The 24,755-nt window shown below is 46.4% G+C and overlaps 1 protein-coding gene across 5 annotated transcripts; it reads right to left on the bottom strand.

Moving 5' to 3' along the window:
• Positions 1 to 18,017: 18,017 nt before the first annotated feature.
• Positions 18,018 to 21,988, bottom strand: LOC125507735. 5 transcript variants are annotated; one of them, XR_007282960.1, is made up of 6 exons: positions 21,385 to 21,988; positions 20,235 to 20,424; positions 20,030 to 20,115; positions 19,844 to 19,941; positions 18,570 to 19,614; positions 18,018 to 18,444 (listed from the first exon to the last, which is right to left on the bottom strand). XR_007282960.1 is itself a non-coding variant. In XM_048672225.1 (2 exons), exons 1-2 carry the CDS (start codon positions 21,736 to 21,738, stop codon positions 20,335 to 20,337), a joined length of 444 nt encoding a protein of 147 aa, XP_048528182.1. In that variant the 5' UTR covers positions 21,739 to 21,988; the 3' UTR covers positions 20,263 to 20,334. The 5 variants fall into 5 exon arrangements, 1 of the variants encoding a protein (XP_048528182.1); XR_007282961.1 differs by having other exon boundaries at positions 18,570 to 18,756; XR_007282962.1 differs by having other exon boundaries at positions 20,305 to 20,424.
• Positions 21,989 to 24,755: the final 2,767 nt, after the last annotated feature.

Here is a 24,755-nt window from a genome sequence, read left to right as displayed (position 1 = left end):
GAAAGTTCTTCGTGCTGAGACACCACGTGATGATCGGGTGTGATAGGCTCTACGTTCAAATACAACGGGTGCAAAACAATTGCACACGCGGAATACTCAGGTTATACTTGACGAGCCAAGCATATACAGATATGGTCCCGGAACACGGAGACCGAAAGGTCGAGCGTGAATCATATAGTAGATATGATCAACATAGCGATGTTCACCAATGAAACTACTCCATCTCACGTGATGATCGGACATGGTTTAGTTGATTTGGATCACGTAATCACTTAGAGGATTAGAGGGATGTCTATCTAAGTGGGAGTTCTTAAGTAATATGATTAATTGAACTTAAATATATCATGAACTTAGTCCTGGTAGTATTTTGCAAATTATGTTGTAGATCAATAGCTCGCGTTGTTGCTTCCTTGTGTTTATTTTGATATGTTCCTAGAGAAAATTGTGTTGAAAGATGTTAGTAGCAATGATGCGGATTGGATCCGTGATCTGAGGTTTATCCTCATTACTGCACAGAAGAATTATGTCCTTAATGCACCGCTAGGTGACAGACCTATTGCAGGAGCAGATGCAGACGTTATGAATGTTTGGCTAGCTCAATATGATGACTACTTGATAGTTTAGTGCACCATGCTTAATGGCTTAGAATCGGGACTTCAAAGACGTTTTGAACGTCATGGACCATATGAGATGTTCCAGGAGTTGAAGTTAATATTTCAAGCAAATACCCGAGTTGAGAGATATGAAGTCTCCAACAAGTTCTATAGCTAAAAGATGGAGGAGAATCGCTCAACTAGTGAGCATGTGCTCAGATTGTCTGGGTACTACAATCGCTTGAATCAAGTGGGAGTTAATCTTCCAGATAAGATAGTGATTGACAGAATTCTCTAGTCACCATCACCAAGTTAGTAGAACTTCGTGATGAACTATAATATACAAGGGATAAAGGAAACAACTCCCAAGCTCTTCGTGATGCTGAAATCAACGAAGGTAGAAATCAAGAAAAACATCAAGTGTTGATGGTTGACAAGACCACTAGTTTCAAGAAAAGGGCAAAGGGAAGAAGGGGAACTTCAAGAAGAACGGCAAGCAAGTTGCTGCTCAAGTGAAGAAGCCCAAGTCTGATCCTAAGCCTGAGACTAAGTGCTTCTACTGCAAAGGGACTGGTCACTGGAAGTGGAACTGCCCCAATTATTTGGCGGATAAGAAGGATGGCAAGGTAAACAAAGGTATATTGGATATACGTGTTATTGATGTGTACTTTACTAGTGTTTATAGCAACCCCTCGGCATTTGATACTGGTTCAGTTGCTAAGAGTAGTAACTCAAAACGGGAGTTGCAGAATAAACAGAAACTAGTAAAGGGTGAGGTGACGATGTGTGTTGGAAGTAGTTCCAAGATTGATATGATCATCATCGCACACTCCCTATACTTTCGGGATTAGTGTTGAAACTAAATAAGTGTTATTTGGTGTTTGCGGTGAGCATGAATATGATTTGATCATGTTTATTGCAATACGGTTATTCATTAAAGTCAGAGAATAATTGTTGTTCTGTTTACATGAATAAAACCTTCGATGTTCATACACCCAATGAAAATAGTTTGTTGGATCTCGATCGTAGTGTTACACATATTCATAATATTGAAGCCAAAAGATGCAAAGTTAATAATGATAGTGCAACTTATTTGTGGCACTGCCGTTTAGGTCATATCGGTGTAAAGCGCATGAAGAAACTCCATACTGATGGACTTTTGGAACCACTTGATTATGAATCACTTGGTACTTGCGAACCATGCCTTATGGGCAAGATGACTAAAGACCCCGTTCTCCGGAACAATGGAGCGAGCAACAGATTTGTTGGAAATCATACATACTGATGTATGTGGTCCGATGAATATTAAAGCTCGCGACAAGTATCATTATTTTCTGACCTTCAAAAATGATTTAAGCAGATATGAGTATATCTACTTGATGAAACATATGTCTGAAAAGTTCAAAGTATTTCAGAGTGAAGTAAAAAATCATCGTGACAAGAAAATAAAGTTTCTACGATCTGATCGTAGAGACGAATATTTGAGTTACGAGTTTGGTCTTCAATTAAAACAATGTGGAATAGTTTCACAAACTCATGCCACCTGGAACACCACAGCATAATGGTGTGTCCGGACGTCATAACCGTACTTTATTGGATATAGTACAATCTATGATGTTTCTTACCGATTTACCAATATCGTTTTGGGATCATGCATTAGAGACAGTTGCACTCACGTTAAAAAGGGGCACCATCTAAGTCCGTTGAGACGACACAATTTGAACTGTGTTTTGGCAAGAAACCTAAGCTGTCGTTTCTTAAAGTTTGGAGTTGCGATGCTTATGTGAAAAAGTTTCATCTCGATAAGCTCAAACTCAAATCGGAGAAATATGTCTTCATAGGATACCCAAAGGAGACAGTTGGGTACACCTTCTATCACAGATCCGAAGGCAAGACATTCGTTGCTAAGAATGGATCCTTTCTAGAGAAGGAGTTTCTCTCGAAAGAAGTGAGTGGGAGGAAAGTAGAAAACTTGATAAGGTAATTGTACCTTCTCCCTTATTGGAAAATAGTTCATCATAGAAATTTGTTCCTGTGACTACTACACCAATTAGTGAGGAAGCTAATGATGATGATCATGTAACTTCAGATCAAGTTACTACCGAATCTCGTAGGTAAACCAGAGTGAGATCCGCACCAGAGTGGTACGGTAATCCTACGAACTATGAGGAAGCGATGATGAGCCCAGATTCCGATAAATGGCTTGAGGCCATGAAATCTGAGATAGGATCCATGTATCAGAACAAAGTGTGGACTTTAGTGGACTTGCCCGAGGATCGGCAAGCCATTGATAATAAATGGATCTTCAAGAGGAAGACAGACACGGATAGTAGTGTTACTATCTACAAAGCTAGAATTGTCGCAAAAGGTTTTCGACAAGTTCAAGGTGTTGACTACGATGAGAGTTTCTCACTCGTATCTATGCTTAAGTCTGTCCGAATCATGTTAGCAATTGCCGCATTTTATGAAATCTGGCAAATGGATAAACAAAACTGCATTCCTTAATGGATTTATTAAAGAAGAGTTGTATGTGATGCAACAAGATGGTTTTGTCAATCCTAAAGGTGCTAACAAAATATGCAAGCTCCAGCGATCCATTTATGGACTGGTGCAAGCATCTCGGAGTTGGAATATACGCTTTGATAAGTTGATCAAAGCATATAGTTTTATACAGACTTGCGGTGAAGCCTGTATTTACAAGAAACTGAGTGGGAGCACTACAACATTTCTGATAAGTATATGTGAATGACATATTGTTGATCGGAAATAATGTAGAATTATTCTACAAAGCATAAAGGAGTGTTTGAAAGGAGTTTTTCAAAGAAAGACCTCGGTGAAGCTGCTTACATATTGAGTATCAAGATCTATAGAGATAGATCAAGACACTTGATAAGTTTTTTCAATGAGTACATACCTTGACAAGATTTTGAAGTAGTTCAAAATGGAACAGTCAAAGAAAAAGTTTCTTGCCTATGTTACAAGGTGTGAAGTTGAGTAAGACTCAAAGCCCGACCACGGCAGAAGATAGAAAGAGAATGAAAGTCATTCCCTATGCCTCAGTCATAGGTTCTATAAAGTATGCCATGTTGTGTACCAGATCTATTGTATACCATACACTGTGTTAAGAGAGGGAGTACAATAGTGATGTAGGAGTAGATCAATGGACAGCGGTCAAAATTATCCTTACTGGAATAAGGATATGTTTCTCGATTACGGAGGTGACAAAAGGTTCGTTGTAAAGGGTTACGTCGATGCAAGTTTTGACACTGATCCGGATGACTCTAAGTCTCAATCTGGATACATATTGAAAGTGGGAGCAATTAGCTAGAGTAGCTCCATGCAGAGCATTGTTGACATAGAAATTTGCAAAATACATGCAAAACATGATCACTTTTTGGGTCTTAATCACATAGCGATGTGAACTAGATTATTGAATCTAGTAAACCCTTTGGGTGTTAGTCACATGGAGATGTGAACCAATCACATAAAGATGTGAACTATTGATGTTAAATCACATGGCGATGTGATCTAGATTATTGACTCTAGTGCAAGTGGGAGACTGAAGGAAATATGCCCTAGAGGCAATAATAAAGTTATTATTTATTTCCTTATATCATGATAAATGTTTATTATTCATGCTAGAATTGTATTAACCAGAAACATAATACATGTGTGAATACATAGACAAACAGAGTGTCACTAGTATGCCTCTACTTGACTAGCTCGTTAATCAAAGATGGTTATGTTTCCTAACCATGGACAAAGAGTGGTTATTTGATTAACGGGATCACATCATTAGTTGAATGATCTGATTGACATGACCCATTCCATTAGCTTAGCACCCGATCGTTTAGTATGTTGCTATTGGTTTCTTCATGACTTATACATGTTCCTATGACTATGAGATTATGCAACTCCCGTTTGCCGGAGGAACACTTTGTGTGCTACCAAACGTCACAACCTAACTGGGTGATTATAAAGGAGCTCTACAGGTGTCCCAAAGGTACATGTTGGGTTGGCGTATTTCGAGATTAGGATTTGTCACTCCGAATGTCGGAGAGGTATCTCTGGGCCCTCTCGGTAATGCACATCACTTAAGCCTTGCAAGCATTGAAACTAATGAGTTAGTTGCGGGATGATGTATTACGGAACGAGTAAAGAGACTTGCCAGTAATGAGATTGAACTAGGTATTGGATACCGACGATCGAATCTCAGGCAAGTAACATACCGATGACAAAGGGAACAACGTATGTTGTTATGCGGTCTGACCGATAAAGATCTTCGTAGAATATGTAGGAGCCAATATGGGCATCCAGGTCCCGCTATTGGTTATTGACCGGAGACGTGTCTCGGTCATGTCTACATTGTTCTCCAACCATAGGGTCCGCACGCTTAAGGTTTCGATGACAGCTATATTATGAGTTTATGAGTTTTGATGTACCGAAGGAGTTCGGAGTCCCGGATGAGATCGGGGACATGAAGAGGAGCCTCGAAATGGTCAAGACGTAAAGATCGATATATTGGACGACTATATTCGGACATCGGAAAGGTTCCGAGTGATTCGGGTATTTTTCGGAGTACCGGGTAGTTACGGGAATACGGGGGGAGAAGTATTGGGCCTTATTGGGCTATACGGGAAAGAGAGAGGGGCTGCCTAGGGCAGGCCGCGCCCCGCCAAGGCCTAGTCCGAATTGGACTAGGGGGAGGGGCTGCGCCCCCTCCTTCCTTCCCTTCTCCCTTCCCCTTCCTTGTCTCCTACTCCTACTACATGGAAGGACTCCTAGTTGGACTAGGAAAAGGGGAATCCTACTCCCGGTGGGAGTAGGACTCCCCTAGGGCGCGCCATTGAAAGATCGTGGATGTCGCCTAGAGGGGGGGTGAATAGGCGTTTTAAAATAATTACGGTTTAGGCTTGAACAAATGCGTCATAAACCTAGTGGTTAATGCCAAGCACAAAACCTAAAACAACTAGGCTCACCTATGTGGACCAACAACTTATGCTAAGAAAGATAAGCAACTATGTGATAGCAAGATATATGACAAGAAAGTAAAGTGCATAAGTAAAGGGCTCGGGTAAGAGATGACCGAGGCACGAGGAGACGACGATGTATCCCGAAGTTCACACCCTTGCGGATGCTAATCTCCGTTTGGAGCGGTGTGGAGGCACAATGCTCCCCAAGAAGCCACTAGGGCCACCGTAATCTCCTCACACTCTCGCACAATGCAAGATGCCGCGATTCCACTAAGGGACCCTTGAGGGCGATCACCGAACCCGTACAAATGGCAACCCTTGGGGGCGGTCACCGAACCCGTACACTTTGGCAACCCTTGGGGGCGGTCACCGGTACCCGTCAAATTGCTCGGGGTGATCTCCACAACCTAATTGGAGACCCCGACGCTTGCCCGGAGCTTTGCACCACACTGATTGAGCTCCGAACACCAACAACCGTCTAGGGAGCCCAAGCACCCAAGAGGAACAAGATCAAGGGTACCAAGCACCCAAGAGTAATAAGCTTCTCAACTTGTAACTTCCACGTATCACGTGGAGAACTCAAACCGATGCACCAAATGCAATGGCAAGGGCACACGGAGTGCCCAAGTCCTTCTCTCTCAAATCCCACCGAAGCAACTAATGCTAGGGAGGAAAATGAGAGGAAGAACAAGAAGGAGAACACCAAGAACTCCAAGATCTAGATCCAAGGGGTTCCCCTCACATAGAGGAGAAAGTGATTGGTCGAAATGTGGATCTAGATCTCCTCTCTCTTTTCCCTCAAAAACTAGCAAGAATCCATGGAGGGATTGAGAGTTAGCAAGCTCGAAGAAGGTCAACAATGGGGGAAGAACACGAGCTCAAAGGATAAGGTTCAAAGGGGAAGAAGACCCCCTATTATAGGAGGGGGGAAATCCAACCGTTATGTGCTCAGCCCGCACACAAGCGGTACTACCGCTCCACGAGCGGTACTACCGCTCAGGTGGAAGAAACAGGGAAAAGGAGCAACAAAACATGAACCTTGGGGCGGTAGTACCGTAGGAGACAGCGGTACTACCGCTGGGTTAGGCGGTACTACCGCTGGGTTAGGTACTACCGCACCCTTCGGCGGTACTACCGCGCAGAACGAAGGGTAAAGGGAAAGAGGGAATCGGGCGGTACTACCGCGGAGGAAGGGCGGTACTGCCGCTAAGGAGCGGTACTGCCGCACTACTGCCGCGGCGAGGTACCGCACAATCCGACACAGAAAAAGACCCCTCGAATCGACGCGGTAGGGACCTGGTAAGCCAACGGTAGTACTGTTGCGGAGTCACCGCCGGTACTACCGCTGCGGAGCGGTACTGCCGCTTGTGACTCCTCAGCAGTACTACCGCTGGGTACCACGGAACTACCGCTGGGACCCTGACAAAAACCACACTCAAGAAAACCAGAACTGCCATAACTTCTACATATGAGCTCCGAATTGAGCAAACTCAAGCTTGTTGGAAACAAGACGACGAGTAGCATCAAACTCAAGGTTATAGTAAGAAGAGGCAGGGGAGGTAAGCCAATAAATAGAGGAGAGAAACCTCCAACCGAGAAGAACCGGCAAAAACCTCCAACATCGAAAACATCATAGAAGATGCGAGTGGACTCCATTTTCGATGAACTCGAGCTTGTCACCAAGATGACCATAAGCTCCAAAACTCACAAAGAGAAGAACCAAACAAGAACCAATAAGGATGATGCAAGGATGCAATGGTTTGAGCTCTCTATGAACGATACGATCAAGCTACTCATTGAGAGCCCCCCTTGATAGTACAACAATCGATCCTATAACCTGGTCTCCCAACTACCATCATGAGACCGGTAAAATAGAAAACCTACCAAGGGCAAACCTTTGCCTTGCACATGGTCCACTTGAGCTAGATGATGACGATCTTGACTCCCTCAAGTTGGACCACCTTTCTTGATTGTGTTGGCTCGATGAAGACTAGTTGATTGCTCCCCCATACTCCACTATGGGTGAGCCTTTCTTCCGCACATCTTCACAAGTCCATTGTCACCACAATGGACGGCAAGCTTCAAGCATTTGATCTCTTCGTGATGCTCCACTTGAACTTGCACACCGCAACCTTTCTTGATTGTGTTGAGTCGATGAAGACTAGTTGATTGCTCCCCCATACTCTACTATGGGTGTGCTACTCTTCCGCAACCTAACCCCACAAAGAACCCTCACAAAGACCATGGGTTAGTACACAAAGCGTAATTGACAATGCTTACCATACCATGGGATCACTTGATCCCTCTCGATACATCTTCTACGCTTTGTGGGTTGATCAACTTGATTCACTCTTTAACTTAGTCTTGATCAACCTCTCACAAGACCAATCTTTAGGTAATTCCTTGAATAGAACCTTGGTCGACACAAACTCTCCTTGAAACCAACACATGTACTCCAAGAAAAGCCTATGGACAAAACCTTCAAATATAACTCAAGGCAACCATTAGTCCATAGAGATTGTCATCAATTACCAAAACCAAACATGGGGGCACCGCATGTTCTTTCAGCCATAGAGAGGGCCGGCCCTCCCCTCCTCCACTCCTTTATATACGGGGGCAGGGGGCACCTCATAGACACACAAGTTGATCTTCATGATCGTTCCTTAGCCGTGTGCGGTGCCCCCCTCCACGATATTACACCTCGGTCATATTGTAGCGGTACTTAGGCGAAGCCCTGCGACGGTTGAAATCAAGATCGTCACCACGCCGTCGTGCTGACGGAACTCCTCCCCGAAGCTTTGCTGGATCGGAGCCCGGGGAGCGTCATCGAGCTGAACGTGTGCCAAGAACTCGGAGGTGCCGGAGTAACGGTGCTTGGATCGGTTGGACCGGGAAGACGTACGACTACTTCCTCTACGTTGCGTCAATGCTTCCGCTTCGGTCTACGAGGGTACGTAGACAACACTCTCCCATCTCGTTGCTATGCATCACCATGATCTTGCATGTGCGTAGGAAATTTTTTGAAATTACTACGTTCCCCAACACGGTGGCCGTGAGCAGCAGCAGGGGGTCGCGGGCGGCAGGAGGACTAGAACAGCAGGGGTGTGCAGTGCGCGGAACGGGGCTCGCGGTGCGCGGCGGGAGCGAGGCAGAGAAGAAGGAGGGGAAGCTCATGGGAGGATGTAGGGCACGGGGCAGTGGGTGTCGGGGAGGACGTCGGGGACGACCGTCATGGAGATGAGGCAGGTCGGCGAGGCGGCAGGCCGGCGATGGTGTCCTGGCGCGGCGGCAGTGGCCGTGGCATCTGCGGCCTTCGGGCGCGATCTTGAGCAAGGGGAAAGGGCGAGGGGGAGACGATGGGACGGCACCGACGGGGTCCAGCGAGCGCTTAGCGACGGGGGACGGCGGGGTTGGCGTCGAAGGGGCTCGGGCTGCTCCCTCGATCCAGATCGGATCGAGAGGGGGCGATGTGGGGAGTGGGGGACGAGTGGGAGGTGTGGGTGGTTGGCTAGGGTTGCGGGGGTGAGGGATAAGGATAGGAGTGGGGTTTGGGCCGGTCGGTTGCTGGGCTGGCCGGCTGTGTGGCTAGTTGGGCCACCTGGCCCAGGGAAGAGGGGGGTTCTCCCTTTTCTGTTTCTTTTGTTTTATTTTTCCTGTTAAGTAGTTTTTCTATTTTATTTACTATTCATTTTAGTTTTGTTCACTATAAAGCAACACCTAATGTAGTGTTACTAGTTATACCATTGCCAATACTAGTTAGGCATTAAAAAACAGTTTGTAATCTTATAACTTGAAAAGGTATTTAATCAATTGTTCTACTAGTTGTTTTGGTTAATTTAGAGCATTTAAACATTTTATAAAAATGTGGTTTCTCCATCATAATTACTTATGCATTATTTGACACAACCCGAACAATTTAGTTTTGATGTTCGAAAACTTTTGTGGTTTGCCATATTTTGAATTTGAATTTTGAATCCGTTTTTGAACTAACGTGAGGTTAATAACACTAACTGTGGTGACGTGGCATCATTAGCAGGGAATTACTGTAGCTTAATTATCCGGGCATCACAGGCGTGGTCAATGTGGTCAAGGAACAACTTCCATCATAAGAGTACTGTATGTGGAGAGGCTGACAGCTGGGTCCACGGCCACGGCCTAGTTTTTTTGTGATTTGCCAAGTAAGTCGCTTTGTCAGGCCTGTTGGGCTGCAAATCTTTCAAGACGAGGAGAGTTTTCATTCGGTTGGCCGAGAAAATGGCCCATCAGTAATGAGAAATGGGTTGTACATTTTTAAAACACATCAAACCGGCAATTAGTTTCAAATATCTTTTTTTTCATTTCAAGATTTTAAATTTCATTAATTTTTATGCGTGGAGAATTTGTTGGATTTTATATTGATATACATTTATTTTTAAAATCAGTTTGAATGTGAGTCGAAATTTCGGGATTAAAAACAGTTCGGACCGCACCAAAATATGCAAAATTTCTTATAATTTTTTAACCGTGGCCATAATATGGGCTGTAATGCTAACAAAAAGAATATGGGTTCAAAAAAACCTTAAGAATTAGCAAATGGGCTGAAAATTATTAGAAATAATGGCAGATGAGTTGTATGTTGTTTTCCACAGATTTGAGGCTTTCCTAAAAAAAGGTTGACGCACAAGCAGTGACTGTTGGATGTCCATCCAACGGCCGTCGTGCTTCTTCAATCTCTGCTCTTCTTGCTCCAGCCGCTCAAACAAGCGCCGGCGGGACTGCCTGCTCCCTCCTCACCGCGGCCGGCTGTGCTGCCGCGCAGGCCTCACCGCCCCACCGTACTTCCATCGCTGGCCTAGCCATCCCTCTACTCACCCACACCTGCTATGATTCTTCAGCGACGGCAGACGAACCAGTAAACTCTTGTACAGTCGTACTCCCCTCCGCGTGGGAAACAACTGCCGAGTCTTCCCTGCCTCCGTGTCGTTCACTTCCTAGGCCTCGCCGTCGTCCACCGCCCTGGTGCTCTCGGCTTGGCCTGGTCAACATGGTCAACGACCGACATGCATCTGAAGTGGACTGTACGTGGAGAGGCTGACAACGGGGTCCACGGCCGCACGCAAGGAAATGCCTCCTTATTACACGCAAAATAATGATTCCTCCACCTAACATCAGGGACCCACTGAAAGGGCCTCTGTATTTCGCGAAAAAAACATTACCGCCACTGATAGCTCGGACCCACCAGCTATATCTTCGCACGCAAGGAAGTGCCTCCTTATTACGCACAAAAAAATGAATATTCCCCCTGTTAGCTGGGACCCAGTATAGTGGCAGGCTGACTTGTGGGCCTACTAAGTTGACAGGGACGGAGGGCTTTGTCAACTTAGTCAATATGCACGATTCTAGCTCCAGTGACCATACGATGTCCATCCAACGGCCGTAGTGCTTCTTCAACCTCTGGTCTTCTTGCTCTAGCCGCCCAAACCAGCGCCGGTCGTTCCTCGTGCTCCGGCCTCCCTTGGCCGGCTGCGATGCGGCGGAGGCCTCACCGCCCCCAACTACTCCCACCGCTGGCTAGGCCATCCCTCTACTCACCCACACCCCCTGTTACTCTGCGGCGACGGCAGCCTCACACCGCAGCAAACTTGTGAACCCTCGTACTCCTCTACGCGTGGGCATCCACTGACGCGTCTTCCCCGGCTCTGCATCGTCCCCTTCCTAGGCCTCTCCATTGTCCACCACCCTGGTGCTCTCGGCGCGGCGTGGTCAACGTGGTCAAGGAACGGCTTCCATCGGACATGGACTGTACGTGGAGAGGCTGACAGCTAGGTCCACGGCCGCAGCAAAGAAGTGCCTCCTTATTACATGCAAAATAATTATTCCTCCACCTTACAGCGGGGACCCACCGGACGGGCAACCGTATTTCGCGAAAAAAAACGTTTGCCCCTGACTGCTGGGACCCACCAGCTACATCTTCGCACGCAAGGAAGTGCCTGACAGTCGGGACCCACCTGGTCGAAGCGTATGTAGCGTTGTCAGTCTGGTCGCGAACGTGTACGTACATATATACTGGTCGATGTAGAGGCGCGCACGTAGCATTTCCACGTACGTACAGCGGCCAAGGTGCAAGAAAGAAAATACGGCCACGTATGTGTACATACGGGCGGGGTCTCGAACGCCTACACGCGCATACGTACGGCGAGGGCTCGTGTACATGGCTGGGTCGGAACGGAAAAACAGTGTCATCGTCGTGTTCATGGGGAGGCAACGGAATGCTTCGTGATCATGGGGAGGGAACAGAATGCGTCGTGTTCATCGGGAGGGCTTGGACGCAACAGGCGATGAAAACAAGGCCTGGCGTAGCGCAGAACGAAGGAAACGGCCTTGTGTTCGACCGGCCACGTTTGAAACGGGATCCTGTTCATCGGGAGGGGTCTGGCGTACCGCAAAACGAAGAAAATGGACCTCCTACGGTCGAAACGGGGGTCATGTTGATCGGGAGGGATGTGGCGTACCGCAAAACGGACGAAACGGACTTGTGTTGGAGCGCTATGGTCGAAACGGGGGTCCTGTTCATCGGGAGGGGTGTGGCGTACCGTAAAACGGGACTCCACGGGATACTGTTCATCTGCACGGTCGACCTCCTCCAGCCTTCACGGGCCCCTGTTCATCCAGCCTCCACGGGCTCTTATTCATTCAGCCTCCACCGCGCGCTACTCCACCGGCTACTGTTCAACCACCCTCCACCGTCTACTGTTCATCCAGCCCTCCACACCATGGGGTCCTGTTCAACCACCCCTCCACGGGCACCCCTCCACCGTCTACTGTTCATCCAGCCCTCCACACCACGGGGTCCTGTTCAACCACCCCTCCACGGGCACCCCTCCACCGTCTACTGTTCATCCAGCCCTCCACACCACGGGGTCCTGTTCATCCACCCCTCCACGGGCACCCCTCCACCGTCTACTGTTCATCCAGCCCTCCACACCACGGGGTCCTGTTCATCCACCCCTCCACGAGCACCCCTCCACCGTCTATTGTTCATCCAGCCATCCACCACACCACGGGGTCCTGTTCATCCAGAGGCAACGCCACCGCTCACTGTTCGTCCAACCCCCCCCCCCCCCCCCCCCCCCCCCCCGCAACGCTCACTGTTCATCCCAAAGGCAGCATCGATCGGCTTCAGTTAGCAGCGATCGATCGCTCGGGTTCAGTAACGCGTAGCCTGTAGTGCAATCGCTCGGGTTCAGTTAGAGCCCAACGCCTCGCTCGGGTTCAGTTAGAGCCAACGCCTCGCACACACGCGCATACGTGTACGAGAGAAACGTGCATCGCTCGGCCCCCGACCTCCCCACCATAACCGGGAACTCCCCGAAATTTTCCCCGCCCTCGCTTCTACCATGGTTTTTTCCGTCATGGACGGCCCAAAGAATGTCATGCAGCTGCGTCTCCTGCCCTCCCAGGACGAAAAGCCCATTTTCTGTCATGATTTTTTGTCATAGAAGTAGGAGCCCACCACATCTATGATGATATCGGGTTTTGTCACAATTATCGTCATAGAAGTGTCATATGTATGACAGAAAAAAAATTCATTCGGCCCAAAATGTCACGGATGTGTCTTTTTTTTGTAGTGTGTAGTGACCATGGCCCTCCACGGGCTGTACGATCCATTTGCCTTCCACGGGCCGTAGGATCCATGGGCCTTCAATGGGCCGTAGGATCCATGGGCCTTCTATGGGCCATCTCATCCATGGGCCTTCTACGGGCCGTATAATCGTTTCGCCAAACATGGGCCGTACTATTCATGGACCAATGACGGACCGCAAAATGGGCCGTAAATAGGCTAGAGTGGATATTGTCTGTTTTATGGCCCAACCATAACTGGCCATTAATAGGTCGTAATTGATGACCCTACGAAAACTGCCCAACGTGTTAACGGGCCACAAATAGGCCGACTGTAACCATGGGCAGAATTTGTCCCACAAGTGGAACAGGCCAGTAACGAACCATAAGTAATCGAATTCTGGAAATGAGCCCAAGAATAAATGGGCCCTTAGAAGGCCGAAAGTTAACACGGGCTGGAAACGGCCGATGCACTAATGGGCCATTAATGGGTATAAAGCGATACAATGTTCGTTACGGGCCAGTTTCAACACGGGCCGTTAATGGGCCAAGAGTTACAAAGGGCCTCATATGGGCAGAAAGACATCATGGGCCATACATGGGCCGGAAGTTACAACGGGTTGGAATCATACTGGACGGCCTAGATGACGCTACCGGGCCTAATTCGTATAAGCCGTAACGGGCCGTGACCTAGCGGGCTGTAAATGGGCTATATGCGAACAAGTCGTTAATAGGCTTTCCATGGGCCGGCCCGCTACCTTTTGACCAAGTCAAACCAGCCGGCCTTTTCATCGGAATGGGCCTCTGTTGGGCCGTGCCACGTGTCGACGTATCATAAGCTCCTTCTGTCCAATGAGTGGATGACATCTGTCCCAACGCGGAGCTGACACGCGGTTTCATCGGCCAATGTGAATTTTACACGTGGAAAATCGGCATTGGTAGTGGCTGTTAGCGGGTTATCGGATCCAAAACTGGACCCGATAGCTTAACAGTGACCCGTTACGGTGGATGCCATGTGTTGGTCACCCTTGACGAAAGCACTTCCATGACACGACATTTATCATCATGGAAGCGGACACTTCTGTGATGATAATTTTGGTAATGTCATGCAACACTTCTACGACAACACAGGTATGACTATCTTGATTCAGTCATAAAATCGTCATGGATGTACATGCATGACAAAAAACGTGACGTACTGTGACAAACACGTATCATCACGGAAGTGTATTTGTTTGTAGTGTTATGTCAATGAGGTGTTGATTGAGTTCAAACAGCAATACCCACATTGGTAGAAACTGGTATATGGGGTGTTCATGGCAAGTCACAAGCTGAAGCATTATTTTCTTGGTCATCCTATCACTGTGGTTAGTTTTGCTCCCTTAGGGGATATTATTCAGAACAGAGAGGCTACGGGCCAGGTGGCTAAATGGGCAATTGAACTTGGGCCTCATAGTTTGATATATGTGCCAAGAACAACCGTTAAGTCTCATGCTTTAGTGGACTTCATAAATTAATGACTGGACAGAATTACAGATGCCTGAGGAGAAGCCTGAAAACACCTATTGGGCAATCCACTTTGATGGGTCTAAGCAGTTGGAGGGCTCGGGGGCTGGAGTCATTTTAACTTCCCCACAAGGTCAAAAGTTTTGCTATGTTTTAAGGTTAATGTTTCCTTGTACTAATAATGCGGCTGAATATGAGGCTTTACTCCATGGACTTCGTCTGGCCAAAGAGATGAATTCAAGCCGGATCAAGTGTTTTGGTGATTCAGACCTGGTGGCTTTGCAAGTCTCGGACACTTGGGATTCTAAAGACCCGCTCATGGCAGCTTATCGCCGGGCGGTTGACAATATTGCTGGTCATTTTAAAGTTTATCAGGTGGATCACCTTGACCGAAGGAAGAATGAGGCGGCTGATACCTTAAGCCGGCTTGGTGCCTCCTAATGTGTTCTTAGATGTGCTCCACAATCCTTTTGTTAAGTTGCCATCTAAAGAAGACCTTGTTGTTCCTGACCCAGAGGCGCAGCTTGTGGCGGCTCTTCATGTTATTCCTAATTGGACTTTGCCTTATCTCGCTTATATGACCCGCGGCGAGTTACCTAAGGTTGAAACTTTGGCCAGACAAATAAGCCGCCGGTCCAAGTCTATGACTATTGTCAATGGCAAGTTACACCAATGCAGTTTGACAGACGTGTTTCAATGTTGTGTTTCTCCTGAGGAAGGCCATGAGATCTTATGAGAAATTCATGAAGGTTATTGCGGTCATCATGCCAGGTCTAAATCCTTGGTGGCTAAGGTGTTTCGTCATGGGTTTTATTGGTTGACGGCTCATGCTGATGTAGAAGATATCGTCAGTAAGTGCGATGGATGTCAAAAAAATTCTCGACAAGCTCATGTGTCGGCTCAAGAGTTGCGGATGATTCCTATAACTTGGTCATTTGCAATCTCGAGGCTTGATATGGTTGGACCTTTCAAGAGATCTAAAGATAAGAAGACCCACCTTTTGGTGGTGGTTGACAAGTTTACCAAGTGGGTCGAAGTAGAGCGGGTTAGCAAATGTGATGCGACGACCGCCGTTCAGTTTGTTAAAAAACTGATCTTCCGATTTGGTTACCCTCATAGTATCATCACTAATAATGGTACTAATTTATCTAAGGGTGCTATGAAGGAGTTCTGTCAACGAGAGCATATCCATCATGATGTTTCTTCAGTAGCTCATCCACAGTCTAATGGTCAAGCTGAGAGGGCTAACCAATAAATCTTGAGAGGCATTAAGCCCCGGCTTATGGTTCCTTTGGAAAAAACGCCGGGTTGTTGGGTTGAGGAGTTACCTTTAGTGCTCTGGAGTATGAACAGGTCAACAGGCTATACACCTTTCTTCATGGTATATGGGGCAGCGGCGGTTCTTCCAAGTGATATCCGCCATGACTCGCCCCCGTGTGGCAGCTTATGTTGAAGCTGACAATGAGATAGTTCGTCAAAACGCACTTGATGCTTTGGACGAGGAGTGTGACCGTGCGGCGGCTCGTTTGGCGATATACCAACAAGACATGCATCGCTACCATAGTCGCAGAGTCAAAACCCCGGCGTTTCAAGAAGGCGACTTGGTGCTCCGGCTGATTCAAGATCAGACAGATATGCACAAGTTTTTCCCACCTTGGGAAGGACCTTTGTGGTTAGTAAGAATCTGAATAACGGCTCGTAGTATCTCATTGATCTACGGGAGCACAAGAAGTCATACACCTATGAGCAGGAGACCAATAGGCCATGGAACATTGCTCACCTTCGGCCTTACTATACTTGAGCCACCGTCTCTCCCCATTGTACATACTTCTGTTGATGTATATAGCTTTTATGATCAATATAATAAAGACGGCATCCCTGAAATATATAGAGCCTCCATCGTTTCATTTTTGTGTATCTGAATCTTTATTAACTGATCATAAGGTCATTTTGGGGCTTCCAACCAACTGAGGTTTAGCTTTCATACCCTCTTGACCGGCCTGTTGCCATATTATGAGTTACTAGTACAAATGCCCGTGCGTTGCACCGGGCGAAAAATAAAAAAAACATGCTCCACGTGCCATTATGCAATATCTTTTTAATCTAATTTTTGCAAACATCAGAAATAAGGTTAAACTGAGTATTTCTTTTTGTACGATGAAATTTGAGGTACCCTAAAAATGTTCATCATTACCTATTTTAGCTCCGCACTTTCATTTAATCCGAAAAACACGATTTTTTATCTTAATTTTTGTTGTTCAGAAAACATGTTTTTTTTACTACGAGAAGGGTTTTTTTTTATTTTCGAGAATGCTTTTTGAAATGGGTGAGATGATCTTTTTTGGAATATTATATTTCATTTGTAACTTTTTTCCACTGTTTTAGGGCTTGGTCCATTAACATTTGACCCACGTACTAAGTCCAGTGCAAACTTCACCCATGGCAGGCACGCATGCAGGGTTAGGCGCGCGAGCAGAACATTTTTTGTTGAAAAATAGCATGAACATTTTTAAACTATATTTGTTGTGTTAAGTTTTTTTTACAGATAGTCCTTTTAGGGTATATTTTGGGAGTTTTTACAGATAGTTGGTTGTTTGGTTGGGAAGAGTTCCCCTATGACAAATTAAAATTAGCATATTTTCATCTTGTAAAATGAAGTTGCAAAGGCCATTTATATACAACAAATTTGTTTTCAAAGCATTTCTTGATTTTATACCGCCTATCATTTATAAAGATAGTAAGGTGTCCAACGTTGTGACGGGATAAGTACCTGATGATGTCCAAAGGATTGAGAAAGGACATCAAAGATAGCAAAAAAGTGAAGAATGGCAATGAACAATTTAAGAGCCGCAAGTATAGATATTTTACAAATAAACAAAAAGGAATACACGATTGCTTCTGCCCATTCTCGCCCTACACAAGCAGAAATTACAAATGCCCCTGTGTTGCAACAGGAAAAAACAACAAAATCTTAACCCAATGGCTCAAGACCCCCTCCTCCTCCTCCCATGACCCACAACCAGACATGATGACATCAACAAACTCTTTAAAATACTCTCCACAATGTCATGACAGGATGTGTTGTACTCCCTTCGTCCCAAAAATCTTGTCTTAGATTTGTTCAGATATGGATGTATCTAGCACTAAAATGTAACTAGATATATCCGTATTTAGACAAATCTAAGACAAGAATTTTGGGACGAGGGAGTAGAAAAAACATAAACGTGAATGGATTTCGTAAGTGTACTGAACGGGTAAAGATGAGGTACAGATAAGGTAATACTCCCTCCGTTTCAAAATGGATGACCCAATTTTTTACTCCCTCTGTCCGAAAAAGTTCGGCATATTTTGTGAATAGATTATTGGTTCTATTTCGAGAGTACTGTCTTCTTCTCTTATCCTGGACAATTATTCATCGGTGATCTTCCTTGCAACACCCAAGGACTTCTTGGAAGAATCTAGCAAGAACAGACAGGTGTACCAGTAGATCAACCAGCCGTTATTGCACAATCATACAGGCAACTATAAGGTCTAGCACTGGGCTGGGCACAACACATCTCTGGAGCAAGGGTTGATCATGACCCTACAACAGAAGGGAAGGAATATGGTACAGCTAATAATCCAGCCATCAGGCGATGCATCCTCTTCTCCGAAGGCTCTCCACCGCATCCTTGATGATCTTTTCCAAAGGAGTGAAATGCAGGCCCAGTGCCATCAGCTTCTTCGGCACCGCCTCCGCTCTCACCAGCGCAGGCTGCGTGTCCTCAGGTAATCTGCCGACCAAACCGATCAAACGCAAAGAGATTAGCACCGTGACAACAGTCCATTCATGTCGTCGTTTGTTATGAAATTATGTTCTCCAAACATGTGAAGTATGTGTTCAGTGTGTGTTGCTTACTTCGGGACTTCGTAGTCGGGGTAGAGCTCCGTGACTTGGGACGCGAAATCGCTCAAGCGACATATGGGCTCCACACAGAGGTGACTCCCGGATGCAGCCGGGTTTTCAAACAGCGTGATATGGGCTAATGCGACGTCTTCCACGTGGACTGGCCCGATGAAGAAATCCTTATACTCCTCTGTGCAACCTGTGTGTGTAGTGAAAGATGGGTTGAGGAAATGTTTCCTTATCATAGTAACAAATCACACACTAAACCGGACAAGAAGTCTTCTGAATAACAAATGCAGGTTATTTCATTGCCAGGGTGACGAATGCCAATGGATGATGATTTTTCAATCTATGGTTCTGATGCCAATGCACATGCATTGTTTACGTAAAGTATGGAGCAGAAAAGGGTTTCAGATATGACAAAACATGCGGTTTTACTCTTTATTAGTATACTAACCACTGCAGGATATTCAGTACATCAGTATTAGCTTCATTTCAGCCAGTTCTCTCCTGATGAAACTAATTTGCAGAACTTGTTACTTTTCCTTGCTTTTAACAATTTATTAATGTTACTTGTTTCAGGTGTAGATTATATCCGGAGAACTCTTGGAGGAAGAAAAATTGGTAATATAAAGTACGAAGTTAACTATATATACCGCATCGTTGTATCTGGAGTAGTGAATCCAAAACTTTTTGTTCTACTAAACCTATATAAATCTCAGATTCTCAATCCAAGAGCTTCCAAATCTTCTCCTCGACATCAGTAACGCCCATTTGTATCTCAATTATGGTATGGAGTGAAATCTAGGGTAAAATAGAAATGATTGAATAGGCTTAGCAATGCTTTTGCAAGTTTAAAACACAACTTTCAGTGATGAGAGAAGATCAAAATTTCATGTTACCTACATGTTCAGTAAAACATGAGTACATTGCTCGCAATACGGCTAATAAGTAGGATCAAGATTTCAAGATCGGCGTTTCTGCACAAGAGAGTTTCACCAACAGTAGCAAGTTACCTGGTGGGGTATAACAACCACTGCTGCTCGCTGGAGTCCGACTGTAACGATGTATTCATATGTAAATATATATTCAATAAATATGTAAAGCCCAAATCTATATTTTATCAATTTATTGAAGCTATAACTTTTATATTTTAGCATGACATGATTAATATAGAAAACTATGTAGGTTTGCAGCATGATAATTATCAAAATCACTTTGTATATAAACTACCAATAAGATATTCCAAGTTGTTCCGAAAATAACAGAGAAATGTTACTACATACCCATACTCCTCAGGCATATTTTTCTGTCATTATTCATACGTCATTGCATCACACACACACACACCAGAATTGATCGCATCAAGTGTACTCCATTGCATCTGCCAACATTAATTGCGATATATGTCAGTGTACATACATATCAAGAAAACTTACAAACTTTCATAGAAATAACTTCAGGAATCTTACAGTTGGAGTTGCTGTCAAAATTATTCTCCATAGATCACGTGCTAGTTTTTTTTCTTTCTTTTTTTGCCTAAAGCTCTCCATCTTCACTGCATAATTGTGACGTAGGTTGAAGTGGACCTTGTTAGATCAATACTATAGGCTAATTTCCATAAGAGAAATGATTTTGCAGGATACTTCGACAAATAAGTTAATGAAATTTTGCAACCTGGTAAGCAAAAGAGGTAGGCGCAAGATGAGAATTCACATGCAGTTGCAGAATAAATATGATGTGTCACCAATTAAATTGCTCTCGTCAGATTTGTTAATCATAATGGCAATCTTGGGGGAAGAAGTAGAGGGCCCTGAAGCAGGTAGGACGACATGGAGGCAGACCATGTGTGCCGCAGCTTGCAGAACTGAAATTTAAACCAGCAGCAGTTCAGGTTACATGAGAAAACTGGAAATAGTCATTTACTAGGGTTTAGTCAATAAGGAAAAGACGGGTAGAAAGCATACTGCACCCGATTCATGATACATGTCTCTGAGTCTTTCAACAATCTTATAGCCCTGATCCTTGTCCCTTTCTTTAGAAACACTGAAATCCTCCTCAAACTTAGAAATTCAGACTATACAGCTTAGCTGCAGTATAACACCCTGACCTGAACTCTTTATTTGGTGCCAGGTAGCACTTTGATGCTGTGTTTATATGTTCCAAAACTGTAGGTTGACTGGTGGAGTACTACTTCAGTGATGAGGATCTTCTGATGCATATCATGCCATCGATTACCTCTCTTTGGACATCTTCCTTACTTTAGTAACTCAATTTTCTAATGGGAAACTAATGGCGGAGATCCTATAGACCTCTGATGCAAATTACCTATCCATGACAGAGTCATAGAACAATCAAGCTATTCTTTTTCTTTACTAATATTGCGGGTTGTACAGATCCGGCAGACCTCACCGCCGACAGGGAGGCATTGAGGTGGGGGCCATGTTCGTCGTGATACTCATTAGCATGGCAATGAGAGGGCCTTCCGGCCCAGCGGCTTCATCAACCAGCGCCTATGCCACTGCCATATACAAGAATCATCTACACGGAATTTCTCTTTAGTGCGTTCATGCCTTTTTAATTTGCCAGCGATCGATGCGTGGACTGCCGGAACATGCATTCTAATCAACGGGCGGCGGTGCAGACACTACAACAAACGCAATCAATTCAAAGTCACAAACAGAAAAGGGATAAGCAGCAGCTAGACCATTCACCAATTGTAGTAACTGCTTCATCTTACAGGCCACACAACTTCAAGAGCATAGCAAGCAAGCAAGCAGAAGCAAAAAATCTGAAGCAACAAAGATAAAAGTCAAACAGCACTAACCGACGGCAACTGGAGCTCTGCGCGGCCCCTGCCAGCGCCATCGGAGACCACCAGCTCGAACGGCCCTACCATCTCAGGGACCCTGACGCCGGAGCCGAACGCCAGGTCGCCATCGCCGGTGACGAAGTCGACCCCGTGGGGCCCGACCACCTCCTCCACCGCGGGGGCGTCGGGGCGGCTCCAGTAGACGGCCCCGTCGGAGGCCCGCGCCAGCGCGACAGCGGGGCCCCACGCGGGCGGGGAACTCGTAGCGCTGCACGGCGTCGACGAGCGCGCCCTCGGCGTCGAGCGGCCAGACCTGGACCTTGGCGTCGGGGTCCCAGCCGTACTTGTCGACGATGGCGTCGACGACATCGTCGAAGAAGGTGGGATCCGGGGCGGGCACCGGCTCACGGCCCGCGAAGGCGTAGGCGTGGGAGGAGGCGTTGGAGGTGGCCGCGAGCGGGGACAGCGAGGAGCAGCGCGAGGAGAAGTAGGAGGATCGGGCAGGCCTAGGAGGTACGATCCCCCGGGAGGCCAGGACCAGCGCCACCGCCATCTTCGTTCTCATGGTGTGTTGGGGACGACGGCCTGGAGTCGGGATTGGGGCAGGGGGAGACCGGGCGTTGCGTCCGACCCGAACGGATCGTTTTTTTTTTTTTACTTATTACTCCCTCCGTCCAGAAATACTTGTCTTAAAAATGGATAAAATGGATGTATATATAACTAAAATAAGTCTAGATACATCCATTTATAGGACAAGTATTTTCGGACGGAGGGAGTACGTACTAACTTAAATCTGAAGCGTGGGTTAATTACCAGAAACTTGAGGGAGTGTTTTGCAAAAACACCGTGACGGTGAACCCGACAGATTCAATCCGTGCTTCTTTATTATTACTAGCACACATGCCCATGCGTTGCCACAGGAGATAACTAAGTTGTCGATACCCTTGTGCATCGGTGATGAGTGCCAACGGGTTGAGCAAGGTGAGATTCCGGCCTTCGGCATAAGATTTGTCCGATATCCTAGGATGTTGTTTTGCACATATTTCCCCGATTGGCGAGCATGACGACAATGCCAACGATTTGCATGGATAGGCCGACTTGAAAATCACGAGCTCCTCCTCATCCCCCAAAACACCCCGGTGTACCTTCTATTCAAGGTGGCTCGTCAGATTATTGTTGACAACTCTCAACCTGGAGCAAGGACACCATGGTGAGCTCGCGACACACTTGGAGCGGTTCCACTCTTCACATTCATTGGTCAATCTCATTGTCGATTGGGGCAAATCCATGAGAACTCGGCCACCTCATTTCATCTTTCACCGCATCCCATATAAACCACAACTTCAAAATTGTAGTATTCTGGAGATTTCTAAACTCAGTAGCGGTATAGACATGGTACCACAAAAATATTATAGAAGAAGCTTTTTATGCAGCTCTGACAACATGACAGTAAGGTGATCACTTCATAATTAAAGTGCCCAACTAACGAAAGTTTTTCCACAACCAAAAGCACCAGCAATAGCACATGTTCCTCCAAAACTAAGGGGAACAATGCATCAAGCACACGCTGGACCCATTTTAAAGCAGGTATGACTATAATTTAATGACGTCGAATGGAAATGAAAAACCAACACCTGAGGATGTTTGCTTATGTAAGAATAGAAACGGTGTTAAACCATTTTCATAAATTCCACAATACATGCAGTTGAATAAAAGTTGGAAGGCCCAAACGACATGAGTCAGGTGCAAAGGAAAAATAACCCATAAATACACATGCATCCTAGATGAACGTGAATGCAAAAACACGACGTGCGGCCAAAATCATCAACCAGATAAAGAAATAATCATAATATGCTTCATGGATTAATCTGGAGCCTGGACATGTTTATCATTGATCCAGACTAATCTCAAATGTGATTTTTTAGCTTATAAATACATGGTTGAATGACCACAGCAATTTTTTGCCAGGCGGCAGTTTAGTGAAATATAATTGTTCATCTGCAGAGAAAGCACGTCTGCTCATGCATTGAATGTATAAATTGGCAAGTTTTCTATTTTGATGTTTGAGGAACTATGAACCGCTAAGTAGTTTGTGCATTCCTTCTACTCGTCTACCTGATAAGGAATTCTCTGTAGTCATTTTGCTGCTGTAGACATGCAATGTAAAACCCCATGATTGTCAGCCGAGTTTGAAAGCTCTATGGCAGTCAATCTAACAGAATTTACTAAATAGCACTGGCGGTCTATGAACTTGCACTGCGGGTGCACTTTAGTCACACAACTTGCAAACCGGAAGAACCCGTCACAGAACTTGCATTATGGGTGCAATCAAGTCACACGCGCCAGCTGAACCGCGCCGACGCCCGGTTTTCTCAGTACTTTTGCAGAAAAGTCCTTCGCGATATTGTTTGAGGGCCGTATTGCAATCTCTGTAGATTTATAACCGAATCGAACCCTAGTTCCCAAATCGAAACCAAATCCCTAGTTCTCGTCTCTCCTCTCACACCTACGGCGGCGGCAGATGGGCGGCGGCGGTGGTGACGGCAGCGAGAGCTCGAGCGGTGGCGGCTTTCCTGGCTGGAGTTGTTCCTCCTCCCTCGCCGGAAGTAGCCGTGGTGCCGCCATCATCGTGGCGGACAGTATGGCAGGCGGCAGCTCGGAGAGCGTGGCACTGGCCAGCCGCGCCGTCGCCGGTGTCCGCGATGGCAGGTCTCCGGCGCCCGCTGTGGCATGGCCTCGCATCCGAGACTCGCGTTTGTTTCCTCAAGAGGTGTGGCAGCGGGGCGAGCCGGAGTTGCGGCCAGAGTGCAGGCGGGTCGTCATCGCTCGCACTGCTGGCATGGCGGCTCTCGAGGGAGATTTCTATGGCCGTGTCCTGTACGCCACCATCATTGGACAGCCGCGGAGCGTGGTGACGCCGAAGACACTAGCGGCGGCGATGGAGTCTCACTGTGCTGTCCGACGGACGACAATCAAGGTGGAGGTCACTTGCCCACCATTCCATTTTTTCGTTCGCTTCGAGTCGACAGATGATTGCACTCGTGTGGTGCACGCGTCGGAGCAGCTTCGTTGTTGTGGCAGCAGGATTTCTTTTCAGCGCTGGTCAAGCTTCTCGCGTGGCAAGCCGGGGGAGCTCAAGTACAAGACGTTGCTGAGTTTGGAGGGGTTGTCGGAGGAGGCTTGGGATCCACACCCCGTCAACCTGGTGCTCGCCGGTGTCGACGGCGAGCTCATTGACATGCTCCCGGCCACCGACAAGTGGGTGTTGCCGGTGACCACGTGGCTGCGCAACCCTTCAGGTGTGCCAAAGGTGCTCATCATGGCTGTTCCTGCACCTCCTACGGGGCCATGGAAGCCAGACTCCGACGACGAGAACGCACATTCAC

The sequence above is a fragment of the Triticum urartu genome, chromosome 5, assembly GCF_003073215.2.
Source record: "Triticum urartu cultivar G1812 chromosome 5, Tu2.1, whole genome shotgun sequence".
Taxonomy (NCBI): domain Eukaryota; kingdom Viridiplantae; phylum Streptophyta; class Magnoliopsida; order Poales; family Poaceae; genus Triticum; species Triticum urartu.
This window is presented reverse-complemented; position numbering and strand designations above follow the sequence as displayed.

Excerpts from the sequence above, each read along its gene's own strand:
- LOC125507735 (XM_048672225.1), bottom strand. The coding sequence starts at position 21,738 with ATGTCGTCGACGCCATCGTCGACAAGTACGGCTGGGACCCCGACGCCA. Across the intron at positions 20,425-21,384 it reads CAGAGCTCCAGTTGCCGTCG|TTCTGCAAGCTGCGGCACAC; the intron begins GTTAGTGCTGTT and ends TTTAAATTTCAG.